The sequence below is a fragment of the Pongo abelii genome, chromosome 9, assembly GCF_028885655.2.
Source record: "Pongo abelii isolate AG06213 chromosome 9, NHGRI_mPonAbe1-v2.0_pri, whole genome shotgun sequence".
Classification (NCBI taxonomy): Eukaryota; Metazoa; Chordata; class Mammalia; order Primates; family Hominidae; genus Pongo; species Pongo abelii.
Window position 1 is genome coordinate 78,923,761 of NC_071994.2, and position 20,513 is coordinate 78,944,273.

Consider the following 20,513-nt stretch of genomic DNA (forward strand, 5'->3'; position numbering starts at 1 on the left):
CAGTAAGCCCAGGCCCGCGGTTCCTTCCTGGATCACGCCCCTGCCCCGCCCAAGGGTGAAGAGGGGCGGGGCCAGCCGGCGCCCTCCGAGTGGGCCTTGCGCCAGGTCGGGCCTGGCCCGGCCCCGCGGCCCGTTGGCGCCGGTGGGCGGGGCCTCCGTCACGGCAGTGTCAGTAACGGCGCCAGGCCCCGCCCCTCGGGGAGGCAGGGCAGGGCGGGGCGCGAGCGAGCGCGCGGGCTGGGCCGGAGCCGGCCTGGTCGCCAGCCTCACCCGGCACAGTGAGCGGAGCGCCTGGGCGGCGGCGGCGGCGTGATGGCTCCGGCCGCGGACCGGGAGGGCTTCTGGGGCCCCACGACCTCCACGCTGGACTGGTGCGAGGAGAACTACTCCGTGACTTGGTACATCGCCGAGTTCTGTGAGTGTGGCCTGAGGAGGGGAGTGGGGGCGAGAGGGCACCGGGCTGAGGAGACGCCGTGTGAGGAAGGCAAAGGGCGAACCTGGCCGCGAGGGGAGGTGCCAGGCCTGGCCCCGGGAGCTGGAATGCGGCGCCCTGGGCCAGCGGGAGGCTGAGAGGAGCGGGCCGGGAGTCCAGTGTGTAGTGGGGGGAGTGCCGGGGTCTGGGAGGGAGGAAGGGGGCCTGAGGATTGGGGGGGCAGAAGAGCAGTGGGAAGTGGGGAGCCCCTGCTGGACCTAAGGGGGAAAGCCTGAGGAGCCGGGTTGGGAATGGGAATTCCTGCCCGAGAGCGGAGTGGGGCCAGGCTGGGAGAGTGGAGGACCCTGCCCCTTGGAATGAGGGCCCAGGACACCTGCTCTGCTGTTGCCGCCATCAGAAGGGGAGCGTTCCTAGCTTCGTCTTTCCCCCAGTCCGTGAGAATTCTACCGTCTTTCCCTTCCCTTTTCACTGGAATATTAGACCTCCTCGCTCACCTCCGGGGAACAGTTTCACTAGTCTGAGATCTGAACCATCCCACCCCTATCCCCCAGGATGTCTTCAAGTACCAGAGGTCATCTGCTCTCTGAGTATGATTATTCAACTGTCATCTTGCACTAGGAGTCGAAGGCATCTTGCACCTAGTCTGTACCTTCTGCCCCTGCCAGGCTCCCAAGAGCACAGAGGACCAAGTCCCTTGCTCCATTCTGTCCTATCCAACTATCTAGGAGTTAGGGGTCATCTGAGGACACTACTTCTACCGACTGCACCTTCTGAGGATTTAACAATTCTTCTTTAGCTGCTGCTCTGTCAGGCACTGCTGGTCAGGTTGGGCTTGTTCTGTGTGCCTGTGTGGGTGTCTGTCTGTTTTCCTAGACTATTTTTCCTGCCAGGCTAGGAGAAATCTGCCACTTCTTTTTCTATCATTTAATCAGGTTTTGAGAGCACAATATTTGATCCTTCTTTTAGGTACCTGCCTCTGGCAAAGTGCAAAGAATATCCTTTGGCTAATGATTACTGCCTTCTTTTAGTTGGATCTACTTCTCAGGACGTGAAGTGAAACTCTTCTTAGCTAACCTTCTCATTGTTGAGTCCTGCTCCCAGGCATCTGTGCATGGCTTTGCAGGAAAGAGGCAAGCGTATCATGACAAATGGTCCCACTTTATTCTGTTCTGGTAATTGGCTAAGTTTCAAAAAAAAAAAAAAACAGAACACTTTTTGCAGTTTTCAGGACTTTAGTACTATTCTCTTATGACCATGATTTAGGCTAAGAGTCACATTTCTTGGACTATTAAATTAATAATTTTTACATAATCATGGAGAAATATGGGCAAAGGGATCATTTGTAATGCAATTACTTGGGAACCCACATGTTGGCAAAGGAAGCGCTTTACCAGTTTGTTGTTAGATCACTTTGGCAAGCCCATGCCTGGTCCAGAGAACCATGACCACGAGGAAAGAGACGTAAAACCATGCACTCTGCGCTGGAAATGTGTAACATGGAAAAGAGGAATTCAAGAGGCTTCAAATATTGGATGGGCTATCATATAGAATAATTTTTTTTTAATTTATTTAGAATCTGGAATTAGGGCCTATGGGCAGAAACTAACTGTAATGGGGAAAAGTTTGCTTCAATGTAAGGAAAAACCTTCTAACCAATGATATGGGAAAGGTTGACTTGGGGGACAGAGGACTTTCTGTCACTGAAAGTGTTAAATAAGACATTGTTCAATGAACTCAATATTTTCGAAGGAAAAATTATTTAATAGAGAAAAGGGGCTGGCCTTAGTTGCAGCTTTATGGGTCTACGTAGGTAATAATGACTCTTAGTTTAGAACCAAGGTTTTGGATTCAAATCAAAAGAAAAAACTGGGCTGGGCATCGTGGCCCATGCCTGTAATCCCAGCACTTTGGGAAGCCAAGGCAGGAGGACTGCTTGAGGCCAGGAGTTTGAGTCCAGCCTGGGCAACATAGTGAGACCCTGTCTCCATAAAAAATAAAAAAAATTAGATATGCATGGTGGTTTGTGCCTGTAGTCCCAGCTACTTAGGAGACTGAGGTGGGAAGATCACTTGAGCACAGGAGTTCAAGGTTGCTGTGAGCTGTAATTGTGCCACTGCACTCCAGCCTGGGCAAGAGTTAGACCCTATTTCTACAAAAAAAAATATAAAAAATGCGAAGAGAGAAAACTGGCGGTAAGTCATGTGGACTATGAGAGAGCAAGATACTGTGTTCTGGCAGATAGCTCTGAGAAATGGGAAATGACATTTGTTCTCAGTGTGCTCAGAAGAGGAAACTCTGAGCAGACTGCAGGGAGGGTTTTGACATAGGAATCAGAGGGGTTGCAAGAAGAGGATGAGTGAATGTTTGCAGCCCTTTGCGCATGCACCTTGGGAGAAAATCATCTGGAGGAAGTTGAGGTCAAGTCATCTTACCGTAGCAAGTCATGAGTATCCTATAATAATATATCTTGGACTAAGATAGTTTGATCTTTGAAAAATATGCTGATTAATAATAATATGTTTAAAATATGTGTTTAAAGCAAGTGCAATTTTAACATCATGATAGTATTTACATTAACGATAGTATTGATGGTAATATTAAGGATAATGTAATAATAGCTATTATTTAAGTGGTCACTTGTACTACACTTTGCTAAGCACTTCATATATCTTATCTCTTTTGATCTTTACAGTAATTTCAAAAAGAAGGTATTATTATCCCCATTTCAAAGATAAGGACATTGAAGTTCTAAGAAATAAGTTACCTAAGATTACAGTAAGTGATGTAGAGATAGTGTTCACATTGAGGTCTGACTCTAAAGCTACTATCCATGTTACCTCTCCATCATTACTTCTATCACACATTCATTGTTTTGCCCCTATATTCAAGAAAGGAAGACAGATATGAAATACTGTCCTATCACAAAGGACAAATTGAACAACTATTCAGTTTACTTAACCATCTTTCAACTATCTTTCAGCATTAGAATATATGTATTTTAGGGAATAATGAAGAGTTTGGGGAATTGCATATTCAGATATGGCAGTAGTTCTCAGTCACTTTCAGCACCTGAAAACTGTCTTCCTAGCATCAGCCAAGATCAGTTTAAATTCCTTTTGTGTGAGCATTTTGTAAAGACCAGAGGAAAAGGTCTCTCATTGTGAAATAATAAGCCCCTTGACCTACCAGAAGTTAGAGGTACAGGCAGTCCTTGCTTTGCATCGTAGTGTGGGACCACACAAATGACTGTGCAAGTTAAAACCAGGTAACACTATGTTAATAATAAATGGGAAAAGTTATGATTGTTCTGTGACCTTTAAAACTTTTTGTCAAACATTGTAAACTCTCTTACTGTTGGTTATGAATATATAGGGAAATGAAAAAAGTAAGCATATTTATTTAGTACACTTTAAAACATTAAAAACATTGAGAAATAAACTATTTTGTTTATAAAAATCACTTATCAAGAGTAATTAAAACAGTGCTTGCCTTTTTGTCACGTAACTCATAATATGGAATGAGTATTTTTTTTTTTTTTGAGGTAGAATCTCTCTCTGTTGCCTAGGCTGGAATGCAGTGTCGCGATCTCGGCTCACTTCAACCTTCACCCCCTGGGTTCAAGCAGTTCTCCTGCCTCAGCCTCCCAAGTAGCTGGGATTACAGGCACATGCCACCACGCCTGGCTAATTTTTGTATTTTTAGTGGAGACGGGGTTTCACCATTTTGGCTAGGCTGGTCTCGAACTCCTGACCTCAAGTGATCCACCTGCTTCAGCCTCCCAAAGTGCTGGGATTACAGGCGTGAACTTCCATGCCCAGTTGTCTTTTTTCTTTTAAATTAATTTTTTTTTTTTTTTTTTTTTTTTTTAGCCAGCTACAGCTACACTAATGAGGGCCAACAGGTTTTTGGATTTTTCTTGAGACAAGGTCTCCCTCTGTTGCTTAGGCTGGAGTGCAGTGGCACAATCACAGCTCACTGCAGCCTCGACCTCCCAGGCTCAAGCAATCCTGCCACCTCAGCACCCCATAGCTGGGACTACAGGTGTGTGCCACCATGCCCAGCTAATTTTTTTTTTTTTTTTTTTTTTTTTTTTTTTGGATTTTTAGTAGAGACAGGGTTTTGCCATGTTGCCCAAGCTGGTCTCAAACTCCTGAGCTCAAGCAGTCCTCCCACCTGAGCCTCCCAAAGTGTTGAGATTATAGGCATGAGCCACCATGCCCAGCCGGGATGAGTACTATCCCTTCATGAATGCTTTTCTAATTTGTATCAGCTTCCAGAATTTATCCTTTGCACTTTTAAGATTGTGAAATCTCTCCGAGAGTTCCTTTAATGCAAAGGTTTTTTTGTTAGTATAATTTCTCCTGGGACATCTTTATCCTTTTCACCACAACTGCTTTATGCATTTATGTTGATAAGTTTGCCTTCTCTTTCTCTGAATTCCTCAGATTGCTTTTTTTTTTTTTTTTTTTAAATGGAATCTCGCTCTGTCACCCAGGCTGGAGTGCAGCGGCGCAATCTTGGCTCACTGCAACCTCCAACTCCTGGGTTCAAGCAATTCTCGTGCCTCAGCCACCCACATAACTGGGATTACAGGAGTGCACCACCATGCCCAGCTAATTTTTGTATTTTTAGTAGAGACGGGGTTTCACCATGTTGGCCAGACTGGTCTCAAACGCCTGACCTGCAGTGATTCACCTGCCTTGGCCTCCCAAAGTGCTCGGATTACAGGTGTTAGCCACCTTGCCCAGCATCTTTTTTTTTTTTTTTTTTCTTTTTTGAGACGAAGTCTCACTCTGTCGCCCAGGCTGGAGTGCAGCGGCGTGATCTTGGCTCACTGCAACCTGTGCCTCCTAGGCTCAAGCGATCCTCCCACCTCAGCCTCCCAAGTAGCTGGGAGGCACGCACCACCATACCTGGCTAATTTTTGTATTTTTTTTTTTTTTTGGTAGAGATGGGGTTTCACCATGTTGGCCAGGATGGTCTTGAACTCCTGGCCTCAAGTGATCTGCCCACCTCAGCCTCCCAAAGTGCTGGAATTGTAGGTGTGAGCCACTGCACCCAGCCCCTCAGACTACATATTTAGAGTCCCTTGAATGGCAGTAGCGTCAGCGTTCTTATGGTCAGCTATTTCTTCTATACAGCTGTTTCTTCTGTTCATGTTTGATTGGAATTTCACTTCCAACATTATATATTTTTGTTTCTCTGCTACCCTTTCATCATTCTTGGCCAATTCTCTCCTTCTGTTGCTCAGTTTTGTAACATGCCACATAAGTTTATCACCAGGAGACAAGGAGGCAACTCAACTACATGCTTTGCTTTCTGTACGTGAACTGAATAACTGGTACCAGGTTTACTGTGACTGATCACCAACAGACATTGAAAGAAGTGACCTGGTTGGTCACTGATGGTGATGTACTTCTGTTATTTGTATAGTGATTTGTGGACTTAAGCTGTAGCAGTGAAGTTTGTACTATATTCAGCTACTCACAATTAGTATACAGTGGTAACTGAAATTTGAATTGTGTCATTGGGTAATTGGTGTTATTTAACTAAACTATGATAACTGAAATTTGAGCATATTGGAACCCTGCAAAGTGAAGACTGTGTATTTCTAATCCTCAGAACATTCCTATCAAGGAATGTTAGATGTTGTTATCCCATTGTAAAGAGAAGGACGCTGAGTCTTGGAGAAGTTAGTTAAATAAGCAGCTCAACATCATACAGCTATTAAGAGGCAGAAATGGTATTCAAATTTAGGTCTCACAACTCTTTCTACCAAGACATACTATCTATACGAAGTGGAGTTTCAGGTGCTGTTGGTTTAATGGAAGAAATATTACATAAAGGGAAATGGAGGGGAATAAGATTTACCTACAGCTTCATGATGTGAGCCATCATGCCCAGGCCATATTTTCTTTATTCATTTTTCTGACAGCGTAAACTTGGGTTACTTCTACCTCTTGGCTATTGTGAATAATGCTGCTGTGAATATGGGTGTTCAGAAAAGAATTACCTGGTTAAAAGTCATTCAAAATGTTTTATTTATTCAGCAGATATTTACTGAGTACCTATTTTGTCACTGACTAAGACTATAAAACCATTTGAAGACAGCTTCTCTGTTCAAAGTAGCTGAGAGGGCCAGGCATGGTGGCTCATGCCTGTAATCCCAGCACTTTGGGAGGCCAAGGCAGACAGATCACTTGAGGTCACGAGTTGGAGACCAGCCTGGCCAACATGATGAGACACCGTTTCTACTAAAAATACAAAAATTTGCCAGGTGTGGTGGTGTGTGCCTGTAGTCCCAGCTGCTTGGGAGGCTGAGGCAGGAGAATCACTTGAACCCTGGAGGCGGAGGTTGCAGAGAGCTGACATTGTGCCACTGCACTCCAGCCTCGGTGACAGAGTGAAACTCTGTCTCAAAAAAAAAAAAAAAAAAAAGAAAGAAAAGTAGCTGAGAGGCCAGCAGGAGTATGAACAGACAAGTACAAACAGTCACATTTATTTCTTTCAGGTGAAATGAAATGCATTCCCGAAAACGTATTTGATCATGGAATGTCCAAGAATTGACATATTATGAGGAAGGGTTTATTTATCAGAAAGCTAAAAAATAAAAATAAATAAACAAAAGAAAGCTAAAAAATACGTGAAAATTCCCAATTATGGTTTTTATAGGGCTTACCTCAGTCTGAGGAGGTAACCTGGTTGGTATGACTTTCATGGATGGGAAGAATGGCTGTTATGAGCTTGTATGATCATCTTGCCATATCCTTTTATCCATGAGTGAGAATGGTTCAAGCTAGGTATTGTTCCTTCTCATAGGTTTGCTGCCCCTCTCCCTGTCCTATTCATAGGAAGTGGGCAGAAGGAAAGTAGGGCAGCCCTCAGTCTCTATACCTTTACTATGGGATTCACTTAGATGGGGGAACAAGGTCTTTTTTTTCCTTACTGCTGCAGCACAAGACAAAAGGGGCTTTAATCAGCTACCTCTGCCATACAGATATGCCATGAAAAGCATTTGACTGCTTGTAGCCCTTTGCTATATTTCTTTTCTTTTCCTTTTCTCAGGTTCCTTCCTACCATCCTCCCTGAAGAGCAACCTGAAGTTAGTGAGCACACTTCAGGCTTCATTTTTGGTCTTGGGACTCTGGGCTGGCAGAGGTGACATCCCTGTCATATGAAGGAAGATGCTCCTTTCTCTGAAGGTTATTGACAGGCAAGCAGCACTGCCTCCAAATTATAACTCAAAAGTTCATAAGTCAACTGAAGAATGAAGGCCAAATGGAAGGACAAATTGAGTGTACAAAAGAGTTTAGTTTTAATATATCTGTGTGTGTGTGTGTGTGTGTTTGTGTGTGTGTGTGTGTGTGTATAGCCCATGGTTCCTGGCTCATAACTCTCGTATCCCTTTTTAGAGTCTTTTATTATAATGTTGGGGCACTGTAGGCCTCAAAGCAGGCCTCAGGAAACAGAATCTCTATCTCTCTGATCTTCCCCTGCCCTTCTTTCACCTACCCAAGGCAGGACTCTAATCTGACTGTGGGTCACAAGACCCTCATTACAGAGAGAGTCCTGCCCCATACCCTGGAGGAAGGAATGCTGCAGAGAGAAGCCAAGAGGAATCTGAACAGACAGGCTTTGCTGGGTTTCCCCATTCAGTCTATTAATATTAGACTATACCTTTTTTGTCCAATCATATTTCAGCATGGTTGTTCATGCTTCAATCATGCCTATCCAATGAAGTCTCCATAAAAGGTTCAAGAGGACAGGGTTTGGAGAACTTCTGGATAGCTGAACACGGGGAGGCTGACAGGAAGGTGAACAAGAACTCATCCACATATTAGGATGGTGCTGTGCTCCAAACCTATGGGGACAGAACCTCCTGTGCTCAGGACCCTTCCAAACCTGCCCCTGTGTATCTCTTCTTCTGGCTGTTTATTTGTAAACTTTGAAATATCCTTTGTAATAAACTAATAAACCTGTTTCCCTGGGTTCTGTAAGCTGCACTAGCCCCAGCCCCGGACTTGGGACAGGTGTCTGAAGGAAGGGGGCAGTTTTGGGGACTGAGCCCTCAACCTGTAGGAGCTGACACTATCTCGAGGTGGATAATGTTGGAATTGAATTGGAGGACACCCAGCTGGTGTCTGCTGTAGAACTGATTGCTATAGAACTGATTGGGTTTCCCCACACACATTTGGTCACAGAAATCTTCTGTGATGATTGTTGGGTTGTGAGAACAGAGGAAAAACACAGTTTGAGTTGATATATGCAGACAGCATCCAAGTCAGACTGCCAGTTAATTGTTTTAGGTGCTATGATCGCTTATTACAAACTTAAAGCATAGATAGGTTCATAAAGGTTTTATAGCGTTAGTGCTGCAAGAGCTGCCATACCAGCTATTTATTTATTTTTAATTATGGAAAAATACATATAACATAAAATTTATCTTCTTAACCATTTTAAATGTACATACAGTTCAGTAGTCAATAGTGTTAAGTACATTCACACTGTTGGGCAATCAATTTCCAGAACTCTTCGTCTTGCAAAACTAAAACTCTGTATCCATTAAACAACTCCCTGTTTTCTCCTCCTTCTAGTCACTGGCAACCACCTTTCTACTTTCTGTCTCTATAAATTTGACTACTCTAAGTACCTCATATAAGTAGAACCATACAGTACTTGTCTTTTTGTGAGTGTTTTATTTCACTTAGTGTAATGTCCTCAAGGTTCATCCATGTTGTAGCAATCAGAATTTCCTTCCTTTTCAAGGCTGTATAATATTTTATTGTATGTATTTGCCACATTTTCTGTTTTTTGAGAAAGGGTCTCATTCTGTTGCTTAGGCTGGAGTGCAGTGTCGTGATCATGGCTGACTGTAGCCTCGACCTCCTGGGCTTAAGTGATCCTCCCACCTCAGCCTTCCAAGTAGATGGGACCACAGATGCATGCCACCCCACCTGTCTAATTTTTTTTATTTTTTGTAGAGATGAGCTCTCGCTATGTTGCCCAGGCTAATCTTGAACTCCTGGGCTCAAGTGATCCTCCCACCTCAGCCTTCCAAGTAGATGGGACCACAGATGCGGGCCACCACACCTGGCTACTTTTTTTATTTTCTGTAGAGATGAGGTCTCACTATGTTGTCCAGGCTGGTCTCAACCTCCTGGGCTCAAGTGATCCTCCCACCTCAGCCTTCCAAGTAGGTGGGACCACAGATGTGTGCCACCACATCTGACTAATTTTTTTATTTTCTGTAGAGATGAGGTCTCACTATGTTGCCCAGGCTAGTCTTGACTTCCTGGGCTCAAGTGATCCTCCCACCACCTCAGCCTTCCAAGTAGATGGGACCACAGATGCACGCCACCACACCTGTCTATTTTTTTTTTTATTTTTGTAGAGATGAAGTCTCACTATGTTGCCCAGGCTGGTCTCAAACTCCTGGGCTCAAGTGATCCTCCCACCTCAGCCTGCCAAGGTGCTGGGATTACAGGTGTGAGCCACCATGCTCGGGCCACATTTTTTATTCATTCTGTCAGTGTACACTTGGGTTGCTTCTACTTGGCTATTGTGAATAATGCTGCTGTGAACATGGGTGCACAAATATCTCTTCAAGACTCCAAAGGTGGAACTGCTGGACGATGTGGTAGCAGAGTAGCTATTTTAACCTTTTCATTATAAAGAAACCTTTTAAAAAATTTATTTCATGGGTGCCATGAATTTATTGTCACTCTTACATAAATTTTAATTTATTATTACTCCTACATAAGTTACAATTGTTAATGTACTTTATCCCTGTTTTAATTAATCAAAGGTACATGTAACCCAATCAGATAAGTTCTAGATACTATTACCATGCTGTAATGATTATATGAGATAACAGCCACTAATTAGTTTAATGCATTGATATAAAACAAAACAGCATAATATTTTCATTACAGTCTTCTTGTGGATAAATGTGATTTTTGAAATATTAAAAATAGCCAATAGAAATAATAATAGCTAACATTTATGGGGTTTAATGTACAAAGTTCTATGAGTGTATTATCTGATAATAACTCTTATTACAATTCTTACAACAACTCTTAACTTAGGTTCTGTAGTCCTGTTTTAAAGATCTGGAAATTTTAGGGCAGAGAGGGATTAAATAATTTGTCTAAAGTTTTCCACTTTGCAAGTGGCCAAGCGAAGATTTAAACTCATGCTTTCTGACTTCCAGAGTGCATTCTCATTCTCTCTCTTCCTGTTTTATTTTTGCAATTAGCTTTTTGAGGTATAATTTACTTACAATAAAACGCATCTGTTTTAAGTATATATTGTAAAGCAAAAAGTATCTGAGAAAGGTTTCAGTCAATTTACAAGTTTATTTTTATTTTATTTTATTATTATACTTTAAGTTTTAGGGTACATGTGCACAATGTGCAGGTTAGTTACATATGTATACATGTGCCATGCTGGTATGCTGCACCCATTAACTCGTCATTTAGCATTAGGTATATCTCCTAATGCTATCCCTCCCCCCTCCCCCCACCCCACAACAGTCCCCAGAGTGTGATGTTCCCCTTCCTGTGTCCATGTGTTCTCATTGTTCAGTTCCTACCTATGAGTGAGAACATGCGGTGTTTGGTTTTTTGTCCTTGCAGTAGTTTACTGAGAATGATGATTTCCAATTTCATCCATGTCCCTACAGAGGACAACCCAAATGTCCAACAATGATAGACTGGATTAAGAAAATGTGGCACATATACACCGTGGAATACTATACAAGTTTATTTTGCCAAGATTAAGGATCACGACCTGTGACAGAGCCTAAGGAAGTCCTGAGAACATGTGCCTAAGGTGGTTGGGTTACAGCTTGGTTTTATGTTTTAGGGAGACATTAGATGTCAATCAGTACATGTAAGGTATACATTGGTTCAGTCTAGAAAGGTGGGACAACTTGAAGTGGTGAGTAGGGGGCTACAGCTTACAGGTCATAGGTGGATTTAAAGATTTTCTGATTGGCAATTGGTTGAAAGAGTTAAGTTATTATTTAAATCCGTGGAATCAATAGCAATCAGTATCTGGGTTAAGATAAGGGGTTTTAGAGACCAAGGTTCTTATTATGTAGATGAAGTCTCACTGATGGCTGCCCTTAGAGGCAATAGATGGCAAATGTTTCCTATTCAAACCTTTAAAAGATGCTAGACTGTCAGCTAATCTCTTCAGGATCAGAAAACGAGCTGGAAAGGGAAGGGAATTCTCTATAGAATGTAAATTTCCTCTACAAGAGACAGCTTTGCAGGGCCATTTCAAATTATGTCAAAAAATATATTTTGGCTAAAGTACTTTGATTTGTTTCAGGGCCTTGCTATTTATCATGTGATGGTATATTAGAGTCAGGTTGGAATTTGGTATCTTGTTGCTACAAAAAGTCTGTTCTGTCAGTCTTAGGATCTCTATTTTTTAATGCTGGTCAATTGTGTGCCTGAACTCCAAAGAGTGTAATGAGGCATATCTGACCCCTCTCCCCACCCACCACCCCCATTCATCCCCCAACTATACCCCCCAAACCCTGGCATGGGCTGAACTTTTTTTTTTGAGACTGAGTCTCGCTCTGTCACGGAGGCTGGAGTGCAGTGGTGCCATCTTGGCTCACTGCAACCTCTGCCTCCTGGGTTCAGATGATTCTCCTGCCTCAGCCTCCCAAGTAGCTGAGATTACAGGCACGTGCCACCACCCCCAGCTAATTTTTATATTTTTAGTAGAGACAGGGTTTCGCCATGTTGGCCAGGCTTGTCTCGAACTCTGGACCACAGGTCATCTGCCTGCCTTGGCCTCCCAAAGTGCTGGGATTACAGGCGTGAGCCACCACACCCAGTCTTGAAGTAGCCATTTAATCCCAAAACTATGCACTTAACTACCACACTACCCTGCCTTCCTCCCTTACCACTTTTTTAGATCCCAGTGAGTCCAGGGACTTTATGTTGGGAACTGGTGATCTAATGTTCTCATTTTACAAATAAGGAAAAAGACCTTAAGAAGTGGTCTGCCTAAGATTACATTGAAAATTAGTGGTGAAGCCTAGATCAGAATCCATGTTTAGTAGTTTCTCAGTCTGGAAAATGATGGAGCTGAGGAGGATGATGTCATTATTGTTGATGTCATATTGTTAATGGGTTACCAGATCACGGGACTTCTCCAAACAAAAAGTTTCTAATGAACTGTTTTATTATGGTGAAGATACCTAACATCTATGAAGTGCTTTACAACAATGGGCCTCAGACTTTAATGTGTATGTGGATTACCTGGGAATCTTGTAAAAACATATTCTGGTTTAGTAGACATGGAATGTGGCCTTAGAGTCTGCATTCCTTTTTTTCGTTTTCTTTTCTTTCTTTTTTTTTTTTGAGACAGGGTCTCATGCTGTTGCCCAGGCTGAAGTTCAGTGGCATGACCATAGCTTACTGTAACCTCAAACTCCTGGGTTCAAGGGATCCTCCTGCCTCAGACTCCCGAATAGCTAGCACTACAAGTTTCTGCCACCATACCTGGTGATTTTTTTATTTTATTTTTTGTAGAGATGCAGGGAATCTCGCTATGTTGCCCAGGCTGGTCTCGAACTCCTGGCCTCAAGCGATCCTCCCAAAGTGTTGGGATTATGGGCATAAGCCACCACGCCTGGCTGAGTCTGCATTTCTTAAAAGCTATCAGGTGATTCCAGTGCTGCTGGTCTGGAGACTACACTTGGAGAAGCAAGGCTTTAACATACACAAAGCATTTTTATATCCTTTCTCTGTGTTATCTCTGTTTGTATGTAAGGAAAGTAAGTTCAAAAGGATAAGCAGTTTGTTAAGGATCACAGGGCTGGTACTGGAACCTGGGTTTCTAACTTTGCAAACCAAGTTAGGTGTTGATTACCCTGCACAGTAACAGAAGGCCGAAAACCTGTATATGAAGGAAAGCTTGAAAAGGATCATTCTGGGTAATGAGCTAAGTTGAACTTTTTTATTTCAGAAACAATTTTCATCCTTATTTTCTCTTAGTACCTTTCCCAAGCTTAAATGAAATCACCTTTTAGACTCAAGTCTGTAGTTAGCAGCTAGAGCTTAGTAGGTACTTGAAGGCTAAGTACATTTGGAAATCTAATCTTAGTATTTGCTCAAGTCTTCAAAGGTATTAACTGGGAAGAATTGTCATTTGGTAGCACATTTTGGAAGAAATGATTGATTTTTTTTTTTTTTAAATGGAACAGTAATTGTGGTGTGTGTGTGTGTGTAAATAAGGAGAGTACAATTCCTCAAACAGTAATTTGGGGAACATCACTGAGATAGAATACGTAGTATAGTATTTAAATTCTTATTTCAGGTTAAGATTTTAAGTTGTTTTTTCAGTTTTTAGAATCTACCTTTGTTCCTTTGCCAGCTATTTCCAATAGTGGGAAAAAACTCACCTGGAGAGTTTTAGGTAGTGCAGAACATTCAAAAGAAGTAAAGGCATGAAGAAACATTTTAAGACCCAGCAAAATGATAGATCCAAAAGGGACAGTAAAAGCATTTTATGGTTGCATGAAAGTCTTAGATATTTTATTTTGGGGAAAGTACATGGTATAGTGGAACAGCTGGCCATTGGACTTGGAATCAGAATCAAGATTCCTATCTGGACTTCACTCTGTTGAGCCTGTGACTTTGGGCAAATCACTTAGCCTTATCAAATATCATTTTTCTCATTTTACAAAAACTGATGAAAAGAACGGTTATGAGACTTAAATGGCAGGATGCATGTGAAAACACACTGTGAAGTACCTGGCAAATATTAGATACTCAATAAAGATGAGTTGGGGTGGAATCTAATAAAAATAAGTTAAAAAAAAAAAAGAAGCAAAACTAACCCATGCTTTATTATAGTTGTGGCTTCCTTTCCTGTGGTGATTAGTTTTATTTGTGAACTCGGCTAGGCTATAATATCCATTTATTTAGTCAAACAGTTATCTTGGTGTTGCTATGATGGTATTTAGTAAATGTGGTTAATATCTGTAATCAATTGACTTTAGGTAAAGGAGATTACCCTCAATAACATGAATGGCCTCATCCAATCATTTAAAAGGCATTAAGTGCAAATGCTAAGGTTTCCAGGATAAAAAATTCTGCCTTAAGTTTGCAGCATCAACTCCTGCCTGAGTTTCTAGGGTGTGGGAGGTGGGGACGGGGGCAGTTAAAGCTTTATTTTGGGAGGTCTACTTGATTCCTTACTTTGGTGGACTTTCCATTTCTCCTTTTCTCCCTCCCTTCTTTCTTCCTTCTTTGATTTGTTTTTAAATTCAGGATTTTTAGATGTTTTCTGTGGGAGGTTCAATTGGATTATCTATATGTCACATATCCTTAACCTGATGCTTTTGCACATGCTGTTGGCTTGTCATTTGTCATTTGTAACTGCATTCTCTGAGTCAGTGGATATATCTTTAAACCTTGACTGATTACTTCTTAGAGAATTAGGTGCTTTTTCTGTTTCCCTTTGAGGACTTTCTATTGACTAAAGCATAAAGACCAAATTCTAACATGGCATGAAAAGCACTTCTTTTTTTTTTTTTTTGAGATGGAATCTCACTCTGTTGCCAGGCTGGAGTGCAGTGGTGCAATCTTGGCTCAGTGCAACCTCCACCTCCTGGGTTCAAGCGATTCTTGTGCTTCAGCCTCCCTAGTAGCTGGGATTACGGGCGCACGCCACTACACCCGGCTAATTTTTGTATTTTTAGTAGAGATGGGGTTTCACTATGTCGGCCAGGCTGGTCTCGATCTCCTTACCTCGTGATCCGTCCACCTCAGCCTCCCAAAGTGCTGGGATTACATAAAGGCGTGAGCCACCGCACCCAGCCAACATTTCATTTTTTTTAGATGAAATTTTTACACATACAACAAAGTTGGAAGAATTCTTCAGTGAATATCCATTCACCCACTATCTCGATTCTACCATTAACATTTTATTATACTTGTTTTTATCACATACCGATTCATTTTTCCATTCCTTTCTCCATCCATCAGTTCATTTTATTTTTTGATACATTTCAAAGTAAACTGCAGACATCTGTTTGCTTTCCTCTGAATACTAAAGCATATCATTAAAGTTTACTTCCTTGGTTTTTTCTTTTGATGTAAAGTTTACATTCAATGTAATACATAATTTTTTTTTTTTTTTTTTTTTTTTGAGATGGAGTCTCGCTGTGTTGTCGAGGCTGGAGTGCAGTGGCATGATCTCAGCTCACTGCAACCTCCCCATCCCAGGTTCAAACAATTCTCCTGCCTCAGCCTCCCAAGTAGCTGGGATTATAGAAGAGCACCACCACACCCGGCTAATTTTTGTATTATTAGTAGAGACGGGGGATTACAGGCACATGCCACCACACCCAGTTAATTTTTTCATTTTTTTGTAGAGACAGGGTTTCACCATATTGGCCAGGATGGTCTTGAACTCCTGACCTCAGGTGATCCACCCACCTCAGCCTCCCAAAGTGCTGGGAGTACGGGCGTGAGCCACCACGCCCAGCCTGTAATACACAAATCTTAAGTTATTTTTGCTGGATTTTGAGAAATGCATACACCTATGTAACAACCTCTATCAAGATGTGGAACTTTACCATCAGTCAGGAAAGTTCCCTCATGCCCCTTCCCTGTTAATCCCCACCTCCATCTTACCCCTTCTTTCTAGCACAACCACTGTTCTGATTTCTTTTTTTTTTCCCCTACCATAGATTAGGTTTGCCTGTTCTAGAACTGCATAGAAATGGACTTATCTAGTATTTACTATTTGGGGTAAGGCTTCTTTTGTTCAGCATGTTTTTGAGATTCATCCATGTTGCTATGTGGTAGGATTCCACTGTATGAATATACCAGTTTATTAACCCATTTTCCTGTTGATGGACACATGGCTGTTTTTAGGTGTGGACAATTATAAGTAAAGCTGCTATAAACATTCTTGGGCAGATCTTTTTGTGGATATATATTTTCATTTCTCATAGGTAAATGCTTAGGATTGGAATAATTGGGTCATAGATTATGTGTATGTTTAGTTTTATTAGATACTGCTAGACCTTTTCCCAAAGTGGTTGTACCATTTTACACACAGAGCATTTGATCCACATCCTTGTCAACATTTAGTGTCAATCTTTCAAATTTTAGTCATTTTGGGGGATGTGTGGTTGTATCTCATTGTGCTATCCAGTTTATTTTTAACTCTTGTCTTCTTTCGTTTCCTTGCCCTACTTACATTTCACTCTTGCCAAAACAAGCTATTTACATATACATTAATACCCTGTGCACTTTTTATTGTTCATATTGTTCCCATGAGAGGTAATAATAAATTTGTTTTAAAATCATGAAGTTTGTGATGGTTATTCAGCAATAAATAACTGAAAACTGTGTCTGAAGTTGAGTTTTGAGAAATTTTGATTTTCTGTTGTGAAAACTCAGAGTACGTCATATTATACCATGCCTTTTATTCTTAGAAGATGAGACTAAAGAATAAAGATTAGTACTTTTATAAGCCCATCTGAAGATTTCAAAAAATTTTATAAGCATCATTTTATTTATACCTGCAATGTACTCAAGACTCAAAAGAGTTATTTTACCCAATGAAAGCAAGTAAGTACCTCAGGGTTGAAATAATTCAGTTATGAAGCTGGAAAAAAAATCTTTGACTCATCATAGATGTAAACTCTTGCTCTAACATATGTTCTTTAACTTTTCAGAGCATGCTGCTTTTAACAGCAAGTAGAAGGACTGGCTAGAGTCAGAACTCCAAAACTATGCATGTTAAAATCTTGTTGCTGCTATAAAAGCTGTGTTTTTATGATCTTCACTCACTTATTCATTTAAACAAAATGATAAGGAGAGATTCTAGATAAGATACTTTTCCTGAAGTGAAACATTATGGTTTCTAAGCTATTTCACCTTCTGAGTAGCAATTTTTCCTTTTTTTTCCTCATTTCTTTTTTCAAGCAGATATGAGGGCAATCTGACTTTGTCTTCTGAAATCCCATTGATCACTAGAGTTGATCTAATTAATCTTGCCAATCAGATGGCTGTTTTGTGTTCAGAAAGTCCAACCTAAAGGTTGACAAATGAAGAGAATTATGACCTTGATAAAGGAGGACAGTCCTTTGGTTAAGAGCAGTCATCATTGAAGAAACATTTAGCACCCTCTGTGTCCTTCCCTGATCCCATCTTCTTCCTTTTCCTCTGGAGATAACCAGTATATTTAATTTAGTGTTTGTCATTTCCTAGCTTTTACCACTTTGCATTCCTAAAAATAAACTGTTTAGGTTTTGCTTGTTTTATATTTTATATAAGTGGAATTGTACTATATGTACATTCTTCCACAACTTGCTTTTTTTTAAAAAACACAAATTGTGCTTATTAGTATCATTCATGCTCCTGAGAATTGACTGTGTTGATGGATGTAGATATAGTTCATTTATTTTTGCTGTTGTTTAGAATTCCACTGTATGAATACATTCATTTATCCATTCTTTAATCATTGGACATTTTGTCCAGGTTTTTGCTGTTACAGATAAGGCTGCTGTGAACATTCTTGTGCATCTTCTGGTACACAGAAATGTAAGGGTTTTTGTGTATACTTAGGAGTGTAATTGTTAGAATATAGGTCATGCTCATATTCAACTTTAACTATTAGGTTGGTGCAAAAGTAATTGCGGTTTTTGCCATTACTGTCAATGACAAAAGCCTCAATTACTTTTGCAGTGACCTAATAGAAATTCTCGAATTTTTTGGTCTCATGGACCCCTTTACACATTTAAAAATTATTGAAGACCCCAAAGAGCTCTGTGAGTTTATTAGTATTTACTATATTAGAAGTTAAAACTGAAAAAAATTAAATCTTTATTAATCCATTTAAGATTCGTATTTGTGAGAAATGAGATTTTTCCATGTGTTGTATCAGTAGTATGTTTCTTTTGATTGCTGAGTGGTATCCCACTGTATGAATGTAATAGTTTATCTGTTTTCCTATTGACAGATACCTGGGCTGTTCCCAGTTTTTGGCTATTATGCATAAAGTTGAACATTCTTATACAAGTCTTTTTGTGAATGTATATTTTCATTTTTCTTGAATAAATATCTAGGATTGGAATTGCCAGGTTAGGGTGGGTTTATGTTTAGTTTTCTAAGAGCCTGTATCGGGGGACCTGCCCCGATAATCACGCAGGTTCTTTTCTATTTTCCTAAGCGTCGGCTGGCTTGAGAAATAAAGGGACAGAGTACAAAAGAGAGAAATTTTAAAGCTGGGCATCCGGGGGAGACATCACACGTTGGTAGGATCCGTGATGCCCCACAAGCCACAAAAAGCAGCAAGTTTTTATTAGAGATTTTCAAAAGGGGAGGGAGTGTGCGAATAGGTGTGGGTGACAGACATCAAGTACTTAACAGGGTAATAGAATATCACAAGGCAAGTGGAGGCAGGGCGAGATCACAGGACCACAGGACCGAGGCGAAATTAAAATTGCTAATGAAGTTTCGGGCACCATTGTCATTGATAACATCTTATCAGGAGACAGGGTTTTGAGATCAACCGGTCTGACCAAAATTTATTAGGTGGAAATTTCCTCTTCCTAATAAGCCTGGGAGCGCTATGGGAGACTGGAGTTTATTTCACCTCTGCAATCTCGACCATAAGAGACAGGTATGCCCTGGGGGGGGCCAGTTCAGAGACCTGCCCCTAGGTGCGCATTCTCTTTCTCAGGGATATCCCATGCTGAGAAAAAGAATTCAGCAATATTTCTCCCATTTGCTTTTGAAAGAAGAGAAATATGGTTTTGTTCTGCCTGGCTCACCGGTGGTCAGAGTTTAAGGTTATCTCTCTTATTCCCTGAACAATTGCTGTTATCCTGTTCTTTTTTCAGGGTGCCCACATTTCATATTGCTCAAACACACATGCTGTACAATTTTTGTAGTTAACGCAATTATTACAGGGTCCTGAGACGATATACATCCTTCTCGGCTGACAGGATTAAGAGATTAAAGTAAAGACAGGCATAGGAAATCACAAGGGTATTGATTGGGGAAGTGATAAGTGTCCATGAAATCTTTACAATTTATGTTTAGAGATCGCAGTAAAGACGGGCATAAGAAATTACAAAAGTATTAATTTGGGGAACTAATAAATGTCCATAAAATCTTCACAATCCAGGTTCTTCTGCCATGGTTTCAGCCAGTCTCTCTGTTTGGGGTCCCTGACTTCCCGCAACAAGCCTGTAAGACTTTTTCTCCACAGTGATGTATCATTTTTCATTCTCATCATGGAAGTTTTAGGTGCTCCACATCCCCAACAATGTTTGGTGTTGTCATGCTTCTTAATTTTATCCATTCTGGAGTGTGTGTAGCGGTATCTCATTGTAATTTTAATTAGCATTTACCTGATGTCTGATGATGTTGAGCATATTTTCTTGTGCTTCTTGGTCATTTGTATATCTTCTTTTGTGAAGTATCTTTTCAAATCTTTTGCCCATTTAAAAAAATTGGATTGTCTTTTTATCATTGAGTAATAGGGGCTCCTTTCATATCCAGAATATAAGTCCATTTGCCAGATGGATGTTTTGTGACTATTTTCTCCCTGTCTGCCTACTTCATTTTTTTAAAGGTGTTTTTTTGATGAGAAGTAGTACATTTTGATGAAGTCTAATTGATCAGCTTTTTCTCTTATGGTTATTGCTTTTCATAGCTTGTCTATTCCCATGTTTTCTTCTGGAAGCTTTATAGTTAATTGCTTTATATTCAGGTCTATATCCATCTCAGATTTATTGTCACATATGGTGTAAGGTAGGGATTGAAGTTTATTTTTTCCTCATAGGCATATCCAGTTATTTTAGCATCATTTAATCATGTAATCTTCAAATAGAAGTTTCACTTCTTTCTTTCCAATCTTTATGCATTTTATTTCTTTTGCTCATGCTATTGCACTGGCTAGGACCTCCAGGGCAATGTTGAGTAGAAATGACATCATGAGTGAACATCCTTGCCTTTTCTTGATCTAAAAAGCAAAGAATTCAATATTTCATTATTAGGTATAATGTTAGCTATAGGTCTTTTGCAGATATCCT

At 40.9% G+C, this 20,513-nt stretch overlaps 1 protein-coding gene across 1 annotated transcript in view; it reads left to right on the forward strand.

The window, feature by feature from the left end:
• Positions 1-210: 210 nt before the first annotated feature.
• ACER3 (alkaline ceramidase 3) overlaps positions 211-20,513 on the forward strand; it is a 165,695-nt gene continuing 145,392 nt past the window's right edge. The window contains exon 1 of the mRNA XM_024255600.3: positions 211-415. Coding sequence (XP_024111368.1) covers positions 313-415 — 103 coding nt within the window. The 5' untranslated portion in view covers positions 211-312. The remainder of the gene's footprint in view (positions 416-20,513) is intronic.